This window comes from Rhincodon typus, chromosome 14 (genome assembly GCF_021869965.1).
Source record: "Rhincodon typus isolate 14 chromosome 14, sRhiTyp1.1, whole genome shotgun sequence".
Taxonomy (NCBI): domain Eukaryota; kingdom Metazoa; phylum Chordata; class Chondrichthyes; order Orectolobiformes; family Rhincodontidae; genus Rhincodon; species Rhincodon typus.
Genome location: NC_063345.1, coordinates 47,205,599 through 47,225,665, shown reverse-complemented (window position 1 = coordinate 47,225,665; position 20,067 = coordinate 47,205,599). Strand labels below are relative to the sequence as shown.

Genomic DNA, 20,067 nt, shown 5'->3' with positions numbered 1-20,067 from the left:
CAACATGTCCATCCTGGGCCTCCTCCAGTGCCACAACAATGCCACCCGAAGGTTGCAGGATCAGCACCTCATATTTCGCTTGGGAACCCTGCAGCCCAATAGTATCAATGTGGACTTCACAAGCTTCAAAATCTCCCCTCCCCCGACCACATCCCAAAACCAGCCCAGCTCATCCGCTCCTTCCAACTCAAACCCCAACCCCACCCCCCCCCCCTACCTACCAGCCTCATCCCGCCTCCTTGACCTGTCCGCCCTCCCTGGACTGACCTATCCCCACCCTACCTCCCCACCTACACTCACCTTTACTAGCTCCATCCCCACCTCTTTGACCTGTCTGTCTCCTCTCCACCAATCTGCTCCTTTATCCATCTTCCATCCACCTCCCCCTGTCTCTCTATTTATTTGAGAATCCCCTTCCCCTCCCCTATTTATGAAGAAAGGTCCAGAACCGAAATGTCAGCTTTCCTGCTCCTCTGATGCTGCTTGGCCTGCTGTGTTCATCCAGCTCTACACCTTTATCTCAAAATACCAGGATTGTTCTGATACTTGATGTTACTTGTTAATCTACTGCTAAAGATATCTCATTGTGAATATTGATGTGTGTAATCCATGATATATTACTGAATTGATTCCCAGGCTAACATTGACATTTCAAGTCTGATTTCAAATAAGATGAGTTGCCTGAAGATGGAAACAAATCAGAATTGAATGGATGCTGAAACAGAAATTTTGAAGCAGGGTGATGGTGTTAACAACTTTTTTTTTTAAGTTTCCTCGTATGCATTGTGGTGTTGCTGGGGTGTACTATGTATAGCAATTACTGGTGCCATGCAATTTTTAATGTTGTCATGGACCATCAGAAATGCCTAGCAGAATGGCTGAAGAGGATAATCCATTTTTCTTATGCCCAGTGGTCGGTCTTTCCTTATTTTTTTGGTCCACTTGTGTGATTGTTATCTCAAGTTTTTATAACCATATATATAGCTACTCCATAGCACAAAGCAACGTTGTTGCTTTGGACTGGACCCACGGTACGATATATTCGTACAGCAAGTTTTAGAGAATCTAGGATTGCTATCTTTCAGACAAAGTGTTAGGGAGATTTACTTGAAGCATTCAAATCATGAATAATTTTGATTGACTCAATGAGGAGAAACTGTTTCCACTGGCACCAGAATTTGTAACATTTAAGTTTAGTAATAGATCCAGGGGCGAGATGAGAATTGAAAAAATATGCATTGAGTTACGTTGATCAAGAAGGTACTGTCCAAAAGTAGGAAGGAACTAGATCTTCAATATGAACTTTTCAAAAGGGGATTGGTAAATACTTGAAAGGTTTAAAGAAAATTATAGGTGTCTAGGGAAAGAGCAGGGGAGTGGGACTGAATGGGTAGTTCTTTCACATAGCACAGACAGAAGAGGGCTGAATATAGTACGTATTTCAATGCAGTAAAATTCTGTTCAAACTTTATTCGTACAGTAAATTAGCTGCTATATATTTATAAATCTTTGTTTTGATAGGAAATCGTGGTTTACCTTGCAATGTACATAAAGACAGAACCCAGTCTGTTTACCGAAATGTTCCGACTGCGTATTGGATTAATTATTCAGGTCATGGCAACCGAGCTGGCCAATTCTCTCAAGTGTTCAGGTAAAGCTTCTTAGAAACATCCACAAACTCTGACTCAAGATGGTGGAACGTGCCTACTGAAAGTATTACAATCAAACCTTGATTTGCTATGTTGAGAGTTTATCCAAGAAAACACTGGGCACAGAGGGAAATAATTTATAGGTGTCTTTAGATTTTTCCAACTGTGGACAGCTTTTCCTTGTTGTCCAACTAAATAATGTTGTCTCAGTACTTGTAGGTACCATTACTATATTGGAAGGTTTGCATAATTGTTTTTAAGTGCTTCCATCGGCAAAGACTGGATTCATTTCAGTTAATATTTCTTCCTTCTCCAAAAACAGATTGGACTGAAGAGCCTCCAATTATATTAAATTCTAGATTTAAAAAAATGTAGTTTCAAACGTCCATGTTTTAGTTTTTTTTTTACTAAGAATCCTAGGCTCAGTGAAATGATGTTAGGAGTATAGGATAATGCCCAAATTTTGTTTATTTCTTACGTCCTTCACAACTGCAACAACTTGACTGCCCTGTGAGCTGAAGGATGTTATTGTCAGGTCTGTAGTCCCTTTACATGTCTTTTCTATTCAAACTAGTCTATCAATGAGTTGCTAGTTTCTAATGTTCAAGAAAATATAGAAAATAGCATAACGTGGTCTTGTCAACCCTGCCAGCCTCATGTTCCAGTCAACCCTGTCCAGTTCTGTTCTTGCACCATTTGAAGTCAGCTTTCTGCCAATTGACTTTTTTTTGTACACTGGACTGTTCCATTACATTCTGCGCCACTATCCTGATCCTCACGATATAATGATCACTGTCTCCTAAATGCTCCCCCACTGGCACTTAATCAAATTGGCCCATCTTATTTCCAAGAACCAGCTCCAACAATGCATTCTTGTTGGCCTTGACACCTAATGCTGTAGGAAAAGCTCCTGAACATAGTCCAGGAACAGATGCCCCTTGCTTCCCCTTACACTACCAGTATCCAAGTCTCAATTTTGGTAAATGAACTTCCTCATTGTAACTACTGTTTAGTGTTGGCTTTCTCTATAATTTCTCTGAAGGTTTGTTCCTTTACATCCTTTCCACTTGTTGACTATCTATAGACTATACAGATCAATTTAATTGTGCCCTTTTTATTCCCTAGCTCTCATTAAATTGTTTCATCCTTCAACCCCTTGAAGACATTGTCTTTCTCCACTGCAAAGTACTCATTAACCAATACTGCTACCCCACCTCCTTTCCTTTCCTTTCCTTTTCTGACTTTCCTGTATAATTTATACTCGGGAATAATTAACATAATCTTGCCTTTCCAGTTCTATATCATCACCACAATGTCAAATGTCCACGTGGAAATGTTTTTGACGCTCCCCAACCTATTCACTACACTCCATGCATTTAAATGCATGCAAGTTAACATTGTTTTGGACTTCTTTTCTTTCTCCTTTACGCCAGCTTCACTATTAACTTGTTATTTTCTACACTAGTGCCAGCCGTACACACAAGTATTTTGTGAACCCTGATATTCTCCTCTACTATTTTCCCTTGGTTACCATGCCCCTGCCAAGTTAATTTAAAGGCCCCCCCACAACAACACTAACAAAATACCTCATAAGGAACTCGGTCCCAGCTTCGTTCAGGTGCAACCCACCTTCCCCAGAGCCAGTCCCAGTGCCCCAGGAGTATAAAGCCCTTCCTTCGGCACGATCTTTCCAGCCAAACAATCATTTGCCCCTTCCAATTTCTGTGCTCCCCTGTATGTGGTATTAGGAGTAATTGGAGATCACTACATTTGCTGTCATGCTTACTAACTTTCTACCTAGCTCCCTAAATTCTGAATGCAGGACCTCATCCCTCTTCATGCCCAAACATTGGGACCAACGTGGACCACAGTCGCTGGCCATTCATCCTCGCGCAGAAGAATGTCCTTCATCCACTCTAACATCCTTAACAAAGGAAGGCAATATACCATACTGGATTCATACTGACAGCCACAGAAATGTCTGTGTGTCTCCCTAACTCATGAATCCCAAATCACTATCACTCCTCCTTTGTATTTCTTCACCTCTCCTGTACAGACAAGCTGCTAGCAATGTCAGAAGCTTGGATCTGTCTGCACTCCCTAACCACGAGTTGAATTTCAGTTGAAAATTTAAAATGTTGAAGAAATGATGCTTGCAACATGGAAGCACACTCTTTCCCTTTCTGAACAAATTTCATTCCCTTTAATGTCAGGGGACTTCTAATTATCTTCTCTTTGACCTGTTTTGCTAATCAACCTGTTCATAGAACATTAGAACATTACAGCGCAGTGCAGGCCCTTCGGCCCTCAATGTTGCGCCGACCTGTGAAACCAATCTGAAGCCCATCTAACCTAAACTATTCCATTATCATCCATATGTTTATCCAATGACCATTTAAATGCCCTTAAAGTTGGCGAGTCTACTATTTTTGCAGGCACAGAGTTGTTATTACGCACCTCTGGAGCAGGTGGGACTTGAACCTGGGCCTCCCAGTCGAGAAATAGGGACACTACCACTGTGCCGCAAGAGGACCTTGTATCTCAACTGTGAAAGCCCCAGCACTGTCCTTAATTGGTTGACAAACCCATCCTCTGGCTGTTGATTTACCAATTAGGTAAAACTACTTCCAAAAAGCTGTTCTCCACATAGTTCAAGAATGTGACCTCCATTTGCTTGGAACAGCCAGGATCCTGACCTGAAAGACAAAATCCTGCCCTCGGTTTTTGTCAGCTTGCATCTATAACCTTCCATTTTCCAGACATAGAGTTTAAGCTTCTTGAGTGGTTTCTCATAGCTTAAATTCTTCTATACGAAAAGTCAACCTTTGGCCTTTTTGCATCCTCTCTGATGTCTGTGCACATGTTTTTACGATGTGACAAGAATTACATCTTCAAATTTAGTATAACTTATACATTAAAGACACTACATAATGTTCAGTGACTTGTGGTGTAATATTTGATATTTTTAATTGCAATAATCTTTGCCATAATTTTTTAAACTTTCTGTAGGCGAAGAAGCAACTGAATATTTAATTTCGATGAGACCTTCTCATTTGAAGACTCTTCTGCACCATATTCTGAGTGGAAAGGAATTTAAAGTCGAGAAAAATGGTTGTTTTCTAAAATTTTATTTAATCTTTTACAAAAATGTGGACATGGTTATATTACTGATGAATTATACAGATCAAAGTATGATTTAATGCATAGGAATGTCATCTCTTAGTGGAGAGTATTTTATAAAATGGTTTATGACATAATTTGACTTTTTCATCATTTTGAACATTAATTCAGATATTCAGGAAAAAAAAATGAGTTTGATTTGGTTAAGTGTCAAAATTTCAGATACCTTCTGTACTCGCCAGTGTCCAAGATCAAACATATGTGATATGTTTAATTGTAAGGACATTACAAAGTATAAAAGCAAAAATATAAGCCTTGGCTTTGTAAAGTCTTGATGAGATCTTATATTGAATTAGCAGCTGGTTTCGATCCCCTCAGTATGTAAGGCTCTGGAACAGTTTCAGAGAAGGGCCAGTTGTTTTCTAACTGGTTTAATTATCTTTCCAGTCTTGGAGAGAGATGGAACTTTTTATTAAGGAGAAGTACTGATTTCCAGGGAATACATTGAGGTCTTCAGAATTATTAAGGGTTTAGATTCTGTCTGTGTAAATAGGTTACTTCAGCATAGCTACATTGTATTTGCTGTTTCAGTTAACAATCAGAAGCTCAATGATGGAGAATCCTTTAGTGAATTCAGTCCTGTAGTAAAAGGGTGAAAATGTGGACATGGTTGGAGAGACAATGGCAGAATCTTATTCAAGCTTCAGTCACTTCGTGTGTCAGGTAGAGAACCAGTGAGGGATCCACGTTACCTCTTTTCAGGAAGGTCTATCAATCACAAGCCAATGGTGAGGCATGTGGTGAGCCTTTCAGCCAATCCAGCTGACAGCTCGTGCTCTGGGGAAGCAGTGGCTGGTCAGATAAGGTCCTACTGAAGTCACCGCTTCAGACGTCAGATCGGTCTTCCTGGAAGTCAACCCGAGTAAAATGATAGGCTTGGACCGTGTCCCCAGCCAAACACTCAGGTCCTGTGCGGACCAATTGGCAGAGGTATTCACCGACAACTTCATCCTCTCTCTCCTACAAGCCAAAGTCCCCACCTACTTCAAGAAGACCACCATCATCCCTGTACCTAAGAAAACATATGCAGCATGCCTTAATGACTACCACCCAGTGGCTCTGTCTTCAAAAATCATTAAGTGCTTTGAGAGGCTGGTCATGGCCCACATCAACTCCAGTCCGCCAACCTGCCTGCGATCACCTACAGTTTGCCTACTGATATAACAGATCCACAGAGGATGCCGAATCCCAAGGCCTGCACTCATCCCTGAAACATCTGGACATCAAAGACACCTATGTCAGCCTCCTGCTCATTGACTACAGCTCCACCTTCAACACCATTATCCCCTCCAGAGTGATTTCAAATCTCTGTGACCTTGGTTTCAGCTTCGCCCTCTGCAATTGGATCCTTGGCTTTCTGACCTACGGGCTGCAATCATTGAGGATAGGCAACTGCACCACCTCCACAATAACACTCAACGCTGGAGCCCCCACCTCCCTGTCCTCAGCCCCCTGCTCTACTCCCTTTTCACCTTCGACTGTGTTGCCAAATTCTGAATGAACGCCAACTACAAGTTCACTGACAACACCACCGTAGCGGGATGGGTATCTAACAACTACGAGTCAAACTACAGAAGGGAGATAGCGGGCTTGGTGACATGGTGCAATGAAAACAATCAGTCACTCAACATTGGCAAAAATAAAGAACTGATCGTTCACTTCAAAAAGAAAGGAGGAGAACACACCGCCATCTACATCAACGGAACTGAGGTTGAGAGGATGAAGAGCATCAAGTTCCTCGGAGTGGCGATAACCGACGACCTGTCCTGGACTTCCCATGTGGATGCGACAGTCAAGAAGGCAGAACAATGCCTCTTCTTCCTTGGACATCTCAGGAATTTGGCATGTCCATAAGGTCCCTTGCCAACTTCTACAGATGCACCATTGAAAGCATGTTGCTTGGGTACATAATGACCTGGTATGGCAGCTGCTCTGCCCAGGACTGTAAGAAACTACAGAAGGTGGTATGCACAGCCCAGACCATCATGGAAGCCAACCTTCCATCCATGGACTCCATTTACACTGCTGTGAAAAGGCTGCCAACATCATGAAAGACCCATCACACCCTGGTAATGACCTCCTACAACCTCTTCCATCAGGCAGAAGATACAGAAGCCTGAACGCATGCATGAGCAGGTTCAGGAACAGCTTCTTCCCGACCATTATCAGACCGATGAATGAATGGACTCTCTAGCCTCAAATAATGCTGATTTTGCTAACGTTGATCTTGCCTAACGCATGCCCTGTGCGATGTAACCTGTATGCCTCTGTCTAAGTCTTTTTGATCTGTACGTGCTTTGCTTACTACAATCTGCCTGTACCGCTCGTAAACAAAGCTTTTTGCTGTCTTTTGGTACATTTGACAATAAATAAATAAATCAATGTGGAATGAACTGGGCCACAGCTAAGTGATGTGGTGAGGTTGACCAGGAGACAGCTGCAGAGGTAATGGCAAAAAGAGCACTGGGTGTCTCTCAGTGGTTCCATAACTTTCGTCCCCATCACCACCTTGCTTTCCTGCTGTCCAGTCCCTCAATCAGCTGTTAGGTGCCCCTGATTGAAGGGGCCTCCCTAGAGGTGATAAGCTGGCCACACCAGCAGTGAGATGAGGCCCTCAAGTAGTCATTAATTGGTCATTTACGAGCGTCAATTAGCAGTGGTGTGGGAATATTGACCAAGTGTTTTCCTGCTCAGAATTAATTCTAGAGTATGGGATTCAGTTATGCCACCTCACCCTTCCTGCTTCCAAGCTCACCATCCATGAAAGCGGAAGATTTCACACCACTTTTGGGAGTAAAAATGGAATATTGAAGTCATAGGACAAATAGCCTTGCAACAACCTGTGTCTCTCAAATAATATTCTCTGCTTGTAAACAGAAGAGGTCATTGATGGGGAAATAAGCCTAAGGCAAATTTGAACATGGACTTTTAAAACTTTTCCCTCTGTCTTGAATCTGACAGGAATTTGAATTATGGTGGTCCAATACAGCCGTCCCAAACAAGCTCAAACAGCTTTCATTTGCTTGTCATAACTCTTCTAAAATCAAATGGTTGAACAGTGATCAATGAAAGTGTACATCAAAGGAAGGAAAGGTGTCCATTCATAGAAAGTCTGTGAGCAAAGATGGACATCGTGCATTGATTTTATTCCTTGAATGTCTCATATAATGATTGCAAAGCAGGTAAATAATGGAATCTACAGGGGGATAAAAGCTGTACAAAGTCTGATCATGGCAACAATAGCTGCTGACAAAGTGTATTTACAAATATGTAAACGAAACTGAGATACAAGACAGAAATAGATGGGAATCAATCAACACCATTATATACAGCTCATTGGCGCATATGAATAAGAGTTTTAAGAGGGTAGGTGGTTTAATAAAAATAATTGTGTTGCAGGAAGTAAGTGTCTTCCTTTCAGAAATACATTGCAATATGAAAAGCTTTTTAGTGTCCACATATTTGTATGTAATTGAGAATATGGTTCTGTTAGAAAAAATTTCCAAAGTTGGGGTAGTTTTTTTTTTGTGCTTTGGTAGATGATTTAAGTTAAATTTCAGGCTGCATGATCATTTTGAGAGTTTTTTTCTTTTGTTATGCATGAAATTTGTAACCCGCCCTGCTGATGCTATTACTGGACAAGTCTGATCCCAGATTGAAATCTGGCTAAATAGATCATATTTCGTTTTAGTTTTAACAAGGTAATCTCTCACTGAAACATAACTATGCAATGTTGTGGATTTGATTTTAACAATAGCACAGAAGATAATTAACCAAAAGAAATTAAGATAAAATCAAATAGACCAAACGTTATACATAAAATACATCTTTAGAGATTTGTAAATGTGTAGTAGAAATAAATCTCACTAATTAAAGCAGAGACGATAGCTAGTGGTATTATTGCTGGACTATTAATTCAGAGACCCAGGAAATGTTCTGGGAATCCAGGTTCAACTTCTGCCATGGCAGATGGTGGAATTTGAATTCAATAAAAATCTGGTATTAAAAAGCTAATGATGACCATGAAACCATTGTTATCTTTTGCTAATGTCCATTAGGGAAGGAAACTGCTATCATTACCTGGTTTAGCCTACGTGTGACTCCAGACCCACAGCAATGTGGTTGACTCTTAACTGCCCTCTGGGCAACTAAGGATGGGCAATAAATGCTGGTCTAACCAGTGACACCCACAATCCTGTGAATGAATGAAAAAATTTCCAGAATACTCCTTTACAGATCCTAAACACACCTTAACAGTACCCAAAAGAATCCTTATACCCACACCAGAGAAAAAGCTTGTTATAACAACTTGATAGGTTCAAGTTAACTGTGACATCATTCTTCCAGACTGGGAAATCAATTAGCTTTTTACTGGAGCTTTCGTACATTTGACTTTAAATATTCTCTGCTTCAAATGCTTTCTTCAGGGTTTTATCCAAACACTTCCGGTCAGGGAGTATCACCAAACCTCCTCCTCTAGGTAATCAGTTTTTACTGTCTTCTCTTAGGAGAGCTGCTAATTACATCTAACTTCATCCAAGGACATCTGAACTGCCTTAAATGGAAAATCAAAAATACATTTTTTTTCTTCCAAGTTATGGTCATTTTCCTGAAGCTTAAAACACTCCATAATATTCTGACAGAAACCTGATGCACAGTTTTTATTTAACCTGGCATGGCTGTAAACCCTCCTAATGTGTACACAAAACCCATTGGCTCTGAAAGTTAACTGTCTCAAACTGTTTTAAAGAAATCACCACAGTTATATAAGTACCTACAAGTTGATCTTTAAACTCTTCAGACACACAAAAACCCATATATGACTAATCTATAAATCCAAACTTAAATGAGCTTAAAATATGTGTAAATATTAGTCTACATCATAACATGTGTTGGTGTTTATAAACTAGCAGGCACCTTTAAGGGTACTTATCTGCTTCATCCTGGTTATGAAGTGAAGAAAACATCAAGGAAATGAAAACTTTTGAAAGTTGGAGAGGTCAGGAAGATGGTTTAACTAGGTTATATTTAGGGATGAACTGGAAATTTTTTGTTCATTTTTTGCCTTGAAAGATTAAATGCTGCAGTGTGACTTATTATGAAAGTTTAATTTCCAGTGGTAGGATTTGCCTACTGTATTTGGGTAATATTGCCTTGGCATTGTATAAAGAATTGTTACCCAATTTAAAATGAACAATTAAATGTTTATATTAGTGCAGTGATAACTTTAGGGCAATTTAAACTGTCTCAATGTCTATTAGTCATTTTGTCTTGAGGAGCAACTTCGCACATCAAATCATACTCTACTGTTCAGCAGTCTATTGTCTTGTGTTATTTGAAATATCTTAAGAATGAAATCCATGTATGTGAATAAGTATTTATTTTGTTTATATTTCACCTTCATGCCTCAGTGAGACTTCTTAAAATTCATTGAAAGGATATGAGTGTCTCTGGCAAGGCCATGATTTATTGCCCATCCTGAATTGTCCTGGAAAAGATGTCAATGAGCTGCCCTCTTGAACCTCTGTGGTCCTGGACTAGTATAATTTTTTAAAACCTTGTCTTATTTCCTGTAATTCAGATTGAAGTTGAGTTGTAACCTATTTTTAGATGCAACTGTTAATCTAATATGTACAATTTATATCGCTGTTTTAACTGTGACCATTTCATTTGACTATCTATAGGTGATCATTCTACTTGGAAACATATTTCCATTCATGACGTAGATCACACAGGGGCTACAAAAAGTGAAAGAGCTGGAATTAGCAAGTTGAAGGTTGAAATGAAGCAGGTGAGCAGCTCATTTATCTGATGTACATACTGCATATATGTATACATAAGCATTTCTAAATGCTGTTAAAAGATAAAGATGTTAATTTTCCATTGTCAAACAGATAAGATTCACCCCGGTTGTTTAATTTACCATTTGCAATTGGGGTGCACTGTATTGGCCCTTCTGGGCAGGGAGGTTTAAAAATTCACAAGGGTGCTTGGTGTAGTTTCTGCTCCTATCACTTGCTTGTTTGTGCCAAGCAAATGTGATTTTTTTTTTGCCAGTTACACTGAAAAATGGGTACTATGTGGCTCCGGAGACTAGGCAAAACCTTTGGAGTTATCCTTAGCATGAATCATTTGCCCAGATTTTGTGCTAACAGCTATCAGTGCGTCCTGTTTGTTGTGGAGAAGTCGAGTGGTATCATACAACTTCCACACATGTGAAGTTAGAAGTAGCATCTGAAAGTTCCTGTAGTCTATTACAAGCTTCACCAGGCCAGTATTTTTCAGAGAGACTCTGCATTCAAATATATACCCGTTAAATATCCAGTGAAGTTGTTTGGACGAGAAAGAACAAAGATTTATTACCGCACAATGTTGACCAATGTTAATTTTCTGTATGATATTGAGTTATAGTAAAAAAAAATCGTCAATCTCCCCCATTTGTGATGACTGGTGAGATAGGACTGAAAGCTAGGTAATAGGTGGTTGTGGACGGCAAGATTGGTTTGGCTTGTGGGAAAAGGTGGATAATAGAGTGTAATCAGCATGTGGCTACCAGATGAGCCATTAGGGTGCCATCCTAGAGAGCATTGTTTTAGACTGTTGGTGTAATGTTTATATAACATTCTTTCTTCTGCTCTGAGAAGATATTGTGCTATATATCTTCTCCCTCCCAAAAGAGATATTTGCTAGACTTTGCGATTGGCAGCTCACAAAGAAATTTCACACAGGTGACCAATAATAGGTTTTCAAGGGCTGACAGCTGTGTAGATTTTGTCACAGGAATGCAAGTCGAATGAGGAGCCTTTGGCACTCCTGCACTATGTTGTGTAAAAGGCAGCAGTCCTCGTTCTTGGGAGCATGGCTGGTGTATATTGAAGGATGTCTCTAGATCCACCAAGTACATCTTCCACATCCTAATTATTTGTTCAGTATTTGATATACTTGGTAGCTGTCTTTAACTGTCGTGCTTCTGGGCCTCATTATTTAGGTGCATAAGTGTCATCAGCCATCTTTTAGGTAGATGGTCCTCGTTTTCAAGCAGCTAGCCAGTAAGTGCATTCTGAGTGTGAAGAGTTCATGGAGGGTTTGCTTGGAAAAATACATATCATGCTCCCTGGAAATCTTGCACCAGCATTCTTTTTTTTTGTGGTTTCAGACAGGACAGAGTCATGACCTTGACAGGGTGGAAACTTCTGTGATTGATGAACATTTCTAGGTGATCTAGGAGTAACTTGATTGTTGGTGTGTGCATTCAATGTTGTCCTTCAGCCGTAGAAATGAGTAAGCACCTCGAACCTGAGCATTGGTTCATGCTGGCTTGCATCATCATTGTGAAAGAGTTTGAAATTAACTGCCCTGGCAAACGTGACATTTGTCACCGGTGTGATGCATTTGTGGGTGGCTGACTGAGAATTTCTGTACGTCTGTTGTGTGTCCCTGGAAGGGGCCTGAAGGTAATGTTGTATATGACAAATGTAAAGTGGAAATCAAATGGACAAACCTCCAACTTGGAGAACGTGTGGTGAAAATCTCCTCAAGCAATAGATATCACCTCCACAGGAGTGAAAGTGAACTCACAGGTATTGTGAGCAAAAGACTTTCACTTAGGCATGGATGGAAGATGTGAGATTTCATTACTTACAGGATTTCTTGTCTGTTATTTGTTCAGCCCCTTTAGTTGCTGCTGTGCTGTTCCTAGAATTCAATGACAAGTTGCAGCAAAGTTGAGAAACCCATTCAACCACGGTTATATTTGAAAATCTCAATTTTTAAAAAAAAAAACTGTTAATCACCTAACCTGTTTTTAAGTTGGCAATATGCCTTTCCCAAGTGGGTTTCTAGCATACAACTGAATATGATGCAGTTAAATATAAAAGTTCGTAGGCTGAAAATGGCTTTCCAGTGTAGTGCCAATTTGTTTCTTTAATCAACTTATCACTTCGCAAACCGGCCCATTCCTTGAAGTTAAAGTTTCACTCAGCTTCCAGGTTTCCTGTAGATGACGCTATGCTGAAATGAATTTCTAACTGCAGTAACTTGGTCTACTGAAGCTGTCCAAAGCATGTGAATAGCTGGTAAACATGATGAGTGGAGTGTGCTGTTTGATTTACAATCTGGGTCACAATCTTGGGTGATAGATGAAATTGGGGACATTTTCTTCTTTAAAAACACTGAATTTTAGTATATGCAATATTCCAAGGGGTGGGGAATTAATGTAAAATCATTCATTGTTACCATTCAGTTATTGGTTCTGTTATTAAATCGCAATTTAATTTTTGTCCAATAGATCTAAGCAATATCCCAACAGAACTTGTTGTGCATTGGAAGCACAGTTTTGGTTATTGACTATGATTGACTTTAATTTCACTTGCCTTGACAACACCTAGCATTTGATTTCTACCCGGAAGATTCGAGGTTATTCACAGGAAGACAGTGATTTATATCACAGGACAATAATATTATGTGCTGTATCCTTATTTATGTGAGGAAAGAGTAAAATGTCATGAGTTGATGTGGGAAACACATGATATGTAAATGTTTTGGCAGTTTGGTAGCAGTAGAATTGAGATAGCAATGATTCTGCCATTTTATAAAGTAATATTGCACCTTGAAAGTCTCTCACTCAACGTGTAAATTTCATGTCACTAAATATCTGGTATTTTTTTCCCTATTTGTAGATGGATTCACGTAGATTTTCTGCTGGTGTAACGAATAAGGAGGTGACATGTTTGTAGCTGGAACTATAGCTTCCACAACTTTAAACTTTTTTTTTTACCTGCCTCAACACCTAACTACTTCTCCACAGAGCATTAAACACTGTGCATTGCTTTGAAGATGCAACTTAACCGTCGGTTTAAAGTTTTTAATTAAGACAGTAGTGCATCACAAGTACAGTGTTCTCTGTTACAAGACATGTAATTGTTGCATGCAATGATTTGGTTGCACTTTTATCTGATTGCACGCATCCTATATTTAATCCTTCTCTCTCCTATTTAACAGAATTTTTCACCGTAAGTATCACCAACTTGTTCATCAGAGTGCAACAAAATAACTTTCCTTCATGCTTATCTGAAGAAGGGTGCTCTTGCTATAGAGGAAGTGCAGCAAAAATTTACCAGACTGATTCCTGGGATTGCAGGACTAACATAGAGATTGCATTGATCAACTATGATCATAATGAATAGTTGAGCAGGTTTGAATAGCTGAGTGGCCTACTCCTACTATTTTCTCTGTCTTTGTTTCTTCCATCTCTGATAGATGTAAAAGACCACTTGAAGGATCATAATCAGGGAGGTTGATATTCAGGCCAATATGTACCCCTCAACCAGCAACGCAAACTGGGACAGAGCTTTGCTGGCTTCAGGATCCCAATGTCACGATCAAATAGGGCTCAGGTCCAAACAGTTGGACAAACAATCACTGGCAGCACCTGTCCCTAAATTGGCAAATTTTGGTTAGAGAACGGTCTTATCAAGTAAGATGGCTAATAGCAGATGCATGGAAGAAGCAGCAGCGTCTTTATCAGGTAGGCGAGAGAGCCCTTAACAGTGGAGTCTCTCAGACGCACACAGACCCACGCACACTCACTCTCGTGTGCCTGCTCTCTCTCTCTCTCGCACGCTCTCACGCACACTCTTTTCCCCCCCCCCCCCCCAACCCGCTCTCTTCCCCCCTGCCTTGTGTGCTCTCTCTTCCCCCCCCCCCCACATGTGCGCACGCGCACACACACACAGGAGAGGTGACGGCCCAGTGGTACTACCACTGGACTGTTAATCCAGAGACACATGACGTTCTGGGGACCTAGGTTCAAATCCTGGAAACCTCACAACCTTTAAACAGTACTTGGATGAGCACTGTAAGTGGAGGGGAGGCAATGGTCTAGGGGTATTATCGCTAGGCTGGTAATCCAGAGACCTAGATAACATTCTGGGGACCCAGATTCAAATCCTGCAAAGGCAAATGGTGGAATTTGAATTCAATAAAATATCTGGAATTATGAATCTAATGATGACCGTGAATCCATTGTCGATTGTTGGGAAAACCCATTTAGTTCCCAAATGTCCTTTAGGGAAGGAAAGTGGCATCCTTACCTGGTCTGGCCTACATGTGACTCCACACCCACAGCAATATGGTTTACTCTGAACTACCTTGTGGGCAATTAGGAATGACCAATAAATGCTGGCCTAGTCAGTGACACCCTCAGCCTGTTAATTTTTAAAAAATGAACTCTCTCTCTCCCTCACTCTCTCTCAGGCACGCGCACACACACACCCTTTCTCTCTCACAGTGGCCTGTGACTGCGGTTGAAACTAGATAGGTTATGAAGCTCTCTCCACCTTCCTGGAATGCTGGTACCCCCTCACGATATCTGACAATGAAATTTTAAGAGGCTTTTGAGGGTGCTTAATTGGCTACGTAATACTTTCAGGAGGTTAACCCTATTACTGCATTTCCTGCCAGTCCTGCCTTTTTGAAAATAATCGAGAGGCAGGATGGTGCTGGTCAATGGTGCACATTACCACATGCTCCTAGCTCTATGCTTGTCCCCATTGTGTCCTAAAATCTTAGCCCACTCTCATTTATTTTATTGTTATTTATGGAATTTTGTACATAAATTTTGATGACTATATTTACCTGCATTACAGCGATGACCATACTTCAAAAGTACATTATTAGTTGTGAAGTGTTTTGGAATACCCTGACGATGCAAAAGATGCTATATGAATGCAAGCTAATTATTTTCCTTTTTTGGTAAACGCAATAAATTATTCTAACAGAACTTCAATTCATAACTTGACCTTCTGATTAAATTGTTGCCATGCAGAGACAAAAAGAAGAGTTGAAATCCGAAATAAATAGAAAATAATAAATATGCAGTAAAGATTGTTCAGCATAAAGAAAAATAAATCAGTGTTTCGAGTGAGGCCTGATATAATCCTAACAGGAACCTACTCACTTGCAGGTTTATAGGTATTTCTGTTCTAATGACATTTTTAACCATGGATTTTAATTTTGCTTTTTGCATGAAATCACAAAAAACAACTGACCACTTTCCTCTTAATTTTCATATCTTGAACATTTGAAGTCACTAACTTTTCAATTTGCTTTGACAGGCCAGAAAACAGCAAAATTATTTTACATATTCTATTGTGTTCTTTAACATGTGTTGTTTCTCATCCTTGTAGACGGAATCCCAGATGACATCTGAAATTATGATTGGTGAAATGCAAGAGGTAATAACTATTAACGTTAACAATATTGTATAATGTTTATTAATACTTTTGGTAATTAATTTGTTGCTCAATTGCGTCTTTTCAATCTGGGTCAGAATCATTGTGTATTAACTGTCTAGTCTTCGATGTCTGCATGCCTTACCTCAAATCAAAAAGAGTATTAAAAAGTGTTGTAGGACCTGAGGTGGAAATTCACATTGACAATTGAGCATGGTCTGTTGCTTGTAAATGTTTCTGTGCAAGTAATTTTAGATGGTTTCTGTGATATAATGAGATTCATACAAATAATAATGATGATGTAACTGAATCAGACATCAGTAAGACAGAAGACATCAGTCTAAAATAAACATGTGAAAAGAGAGATTTTAGACACCACTACAGCTGTATTTGAGAACCTACTATGTACAAATATAAATAAGTACACAAGGTATTGAAAATCCTTACTTAAAGCTAAGGAGCAAGCAGCCCCGGGGACATTGTATATCAACACAAGATCCCATTATCTCAATGTGCAGGTAGCAGTACTGGCATAAAGTACAAGATACAGTATGTACATAGCAAATTTTAATTCTACTACAATAAGTGGACCTCATGACTTTGTTACAACCAGGTAAAGGAGGGGTGAATCTTTTCAACTCCTGCGTTGGTTGCAATAAAAGTTAAAGTACATTTTAGCACACGGCCATACCTTTCTCTGTTCAAATACAGGTAAATAATGCAGCCAACATGGAAATCACCACACACAGACAGGCAGGCGTGCACGCGCACACAGACAGACAGACATGCACACACTCCAATAAAATGGAGTTGGTTGGTTGCCTTTTTTTGGGCATCACTAATTGTAAAGCTAGTGTTTATATTTAATGTCCTCAGCTCCTGGATGCCTCTCCCTGTTGTTATTGTGGGAACTGGGCACCTTTATTTTTGATGGACAGAGAGTCCACTTGTGTTCATGATTGCATTCTTCGTTTCAAATTTCTGGTCTTCTGAAGGGAGTCCTTCTTGAAATAGCAACTTGTTTGTATCTCTTATCTGCTGAGTTCAATATTCAGGCTGGATGTAGGTGATGGTTTCATCTGCTAAATGATTCTCATGAAGATGTAAGTCAGATAGGAAATGGAAGATTTTTCATGCCTCTGGGGAGAACTGGTTTAGTTTCCTTTTTAGGAAAATTGTTACTTTCAGGGCATCTATTTTCTAATCCACATTAGTTTCATGAAACTTGACCAAACTCTGGGTGACGGGGTAATACCTGTGGCCATTTTAAGTCAATGTTATAAATGACACTTTTCACAGCCTGTTTCCTTCCGAACCAGACCCTACCCTTCCTAGGGATGTTCTATGGTTAGGGAGTTTTGAAGGAAGTGCTTTTTATGTTCGTTCTTTTTGATCAATACCAGCAATTTTACAGAATATGAGCCCCTTTTACAGTGGAAAGGGATCATGAAAGTACAAAAAAAATGACTGCTTCTAGAAAATTGAACAATGCAAGCTAAGTATATAAAATGCACAATAAATGTTATCATTGACAAATAATGAAGACTCAATTTCAAGGTTACTTTTCACCAGTAGCATGCAGTGCTCCATAGACTGTTTTGATATGCTGCCATTCATAGGGATTGACAAATATCATGAATTTTATCATGGTGTAAGATGGGAGGCATTTTGGTAACCATTTCATTTTTATAAATGCATAAAATATTCGTATGACTTAGCAGATTACAGTACTTTTTGCAATGCATAATTAAACTTGCCATTTCTATGAATACTTTTAATTATCATAGGATGATGGTTATGTCATAATTTTGGCTAAGTCATAATTTTGGTTATGTCTGCCTTTGGCTTCTGATTACTGTGAGCAGTCTAATGTATGTGTGATGATGGAAGCTGGAGCATTGAGCAGTTTAAATCGCTTTGCTTTACCTTAATATACACTGGAACATTCATTGTAAGCACATTACAAAATTCTCTGTAAATTACAGCTGGCAAGTAAGCAATTCTCCAGTGTGCCTGAGACTTTCGCCACTGTTCCGTTGGAGGACAGTGATTTCATTGATGCACGCTTTGGACAATGGCTGCGGCGAAGGCGCATTGATGGAGCACTCAACAGAGTCCCTGTTGGTTTTTATCAGCGAGTCTGGAAAATTTTACAGAAGGTCAGTGTACTTATCAGTGCTTCAGTCAAGCTCCTTTTTTCAAAAATTTGTTTTCTAAAGTCAATTTTGAAAAGAGAAAATCTGTCATAACGGATCTGTTCTATGCAGTGTCGAGGATTGGCTTTTGAAGGTAATGTTCTCCAATCGACTACAACGGAAGAGGTAAATCACATCTGTTTTGTATTAGCCTTCAATAGTTTAGTTTGTCTCAATGATCTATTCTAGTTCTGTGCTTGAAAAAAGTCTCATTACTGCATCACATTTGTAACTTGCATCACCCTTCCAATACTATCCAAACATGCCAATTTAGTCTGAAAACAAAAACGCGAAAAAAAAACTCATCAACTGTAGAGAGAGATAGAAGCAAAGTTATCATTTCGGTTGATGAATTTTCGTCAGCTTTGGAAAATGTTTGGAAGGTGAAGCTGTTTTATTCCATTCCTTACTTCCATAAACATTGGTTTTACGCTATTGCAGGTAGTGCAGATGTCCCTTTATAGGAGTGCAAGTGAAACTCCAGTTAATGCTTACCATTTGCACACAAAAAAGCAAAATTAATTTAAAATTAATTACAGGCTTTAAGAGTCGGGGAAGGGAGGAGGGGAGAAAAGAACAAATGGGAACATCTGTGATAAGATGTAAGATGGGAGAGATTAAATGATAGAAGCGATGATGATGCAAGATTGTAAAGGGGCAAGAAAAGATAGGTGTGTAGACGTGGCAAATGGCAACTTCTGGGCATCACCAATAGCTACTGTCCGGAAAAGAAAGTTATGGTTCTGATTTGGAACTGTTGAACTCTGCATTAAATTGAGAAGAATGAAATGTGTCTAATCAAAAGTTGAGATATTGTTCCTCAAGCTTCCATTCAATTTCATGATAGTTTAATGCCATCAATATTTGTCAATATGGGCAGTTTTGTGCTGTGGTTTTGTATTTTGCAAGTTTCACACATGAGCCAAACAAACATAGAATAGAATAAAATAGCCTTTATTGTCACATGCACTCAAATGAGTGTAGTGAAAAGTTTGTAATGTCACTGCTTTGGTGCCATCTTAGGTACAGGATGCCTAGGTACAGATTCGTAAGTGTTCATTACAGAATTGAAAGAGTAACAGCAAATTAGTCTAGCATAGGAAAATAAGGTTTTTTTAAAGAGTGCTCAAAATACTCAACGTGTGGATTAAGAATAAACATATCTTTAAGAAGTACACAAAATTACAGTCCTTCTCACTGAGTCCGTACCTACCAGCTTCAGAACTCGAGGCCTAGCTGCCTCCTCGTGTTGGCCTCCGGCCTGGGACCTACCACCAGGATTCATCTCCCGGACCGGCCTGGGCTTAGACTGAACATGTTATCTATTCCAACGTAATTAAGTAGGGATACGTGTTATCTTTAAATGTAGTCAGACAAATGGGCTGTTGATATCATAAACTGAAAGTGAACTGTGAGACTTCATTTGTCTGAAACTTGCAATACTAGAATGGAGAAAGTCAGCTGTCCTTTAAATTGAATAAAGTCTACCACTGATTCAGTTTAAATTGTTAGTAGTCCAAAAATGACCATCTTAAAGTAATTGTGTTGAGGCTGCTCAAAAATTATAGTGAATATGGAATTTACATTCAAGAGTGGGTATGGTACTGAGATGATTACCTTTATAAACATGTATACTTTAAAGTAATGGTTGATCTTGTGTAGAAAGTGACCCCTAGCTTTTGGCCAAAAATAGATTAATTTTTCAAAAATTTTTTCGATATGTCAACCCCTAACTTTTGGCCAAAATATCCAAACTCTTTATGCTTACAAATGGGTCATTGCTGTAGTCAAATCTATTCATTAATCAGGTCA

General features: G+C 39.5%; 1 protein-coding gene across 1 annotated transcript in view; it reads left to right on the top strand.

Moving 5' to 3' along the window:
• Positions 1-20,067, top strand: part of phka1a (phosphorylase kinase, alpha 1a (muscle)) — a 56,173-nt gene that overhangs the window by 28,610 nt on the left and 7,496 nt on the right. The window contains exons 9-15 of the mRNA XM_020519318.2: positions 1,522-1,651; positions 4,659-4,760; positions 10,514-10,620; positions 13,508-13,549; positions 16,016-16,063; positions 18,046-18,219; positions 18,328-18,381. Of these exons, the coding sequence (XP_020374907.2) occupies positions 1,522-1,651; positions 4,659-4,760; positions 10,514-10,620; positions 13,508-13,549; positions 16,016-16,063; positions 18,046-18,219; positions 18,328-18,381 (657 nt within the window). The remainder of the gene's footprint in view (positions 1-1,521; positions 1,652-4,658; positions 4,761-10,513; positions 10,621-13,507; positions 13,550-16,015; positions 16,064-18,045; positions 18,220-18,327; positions 18,382-20,067) is intronic.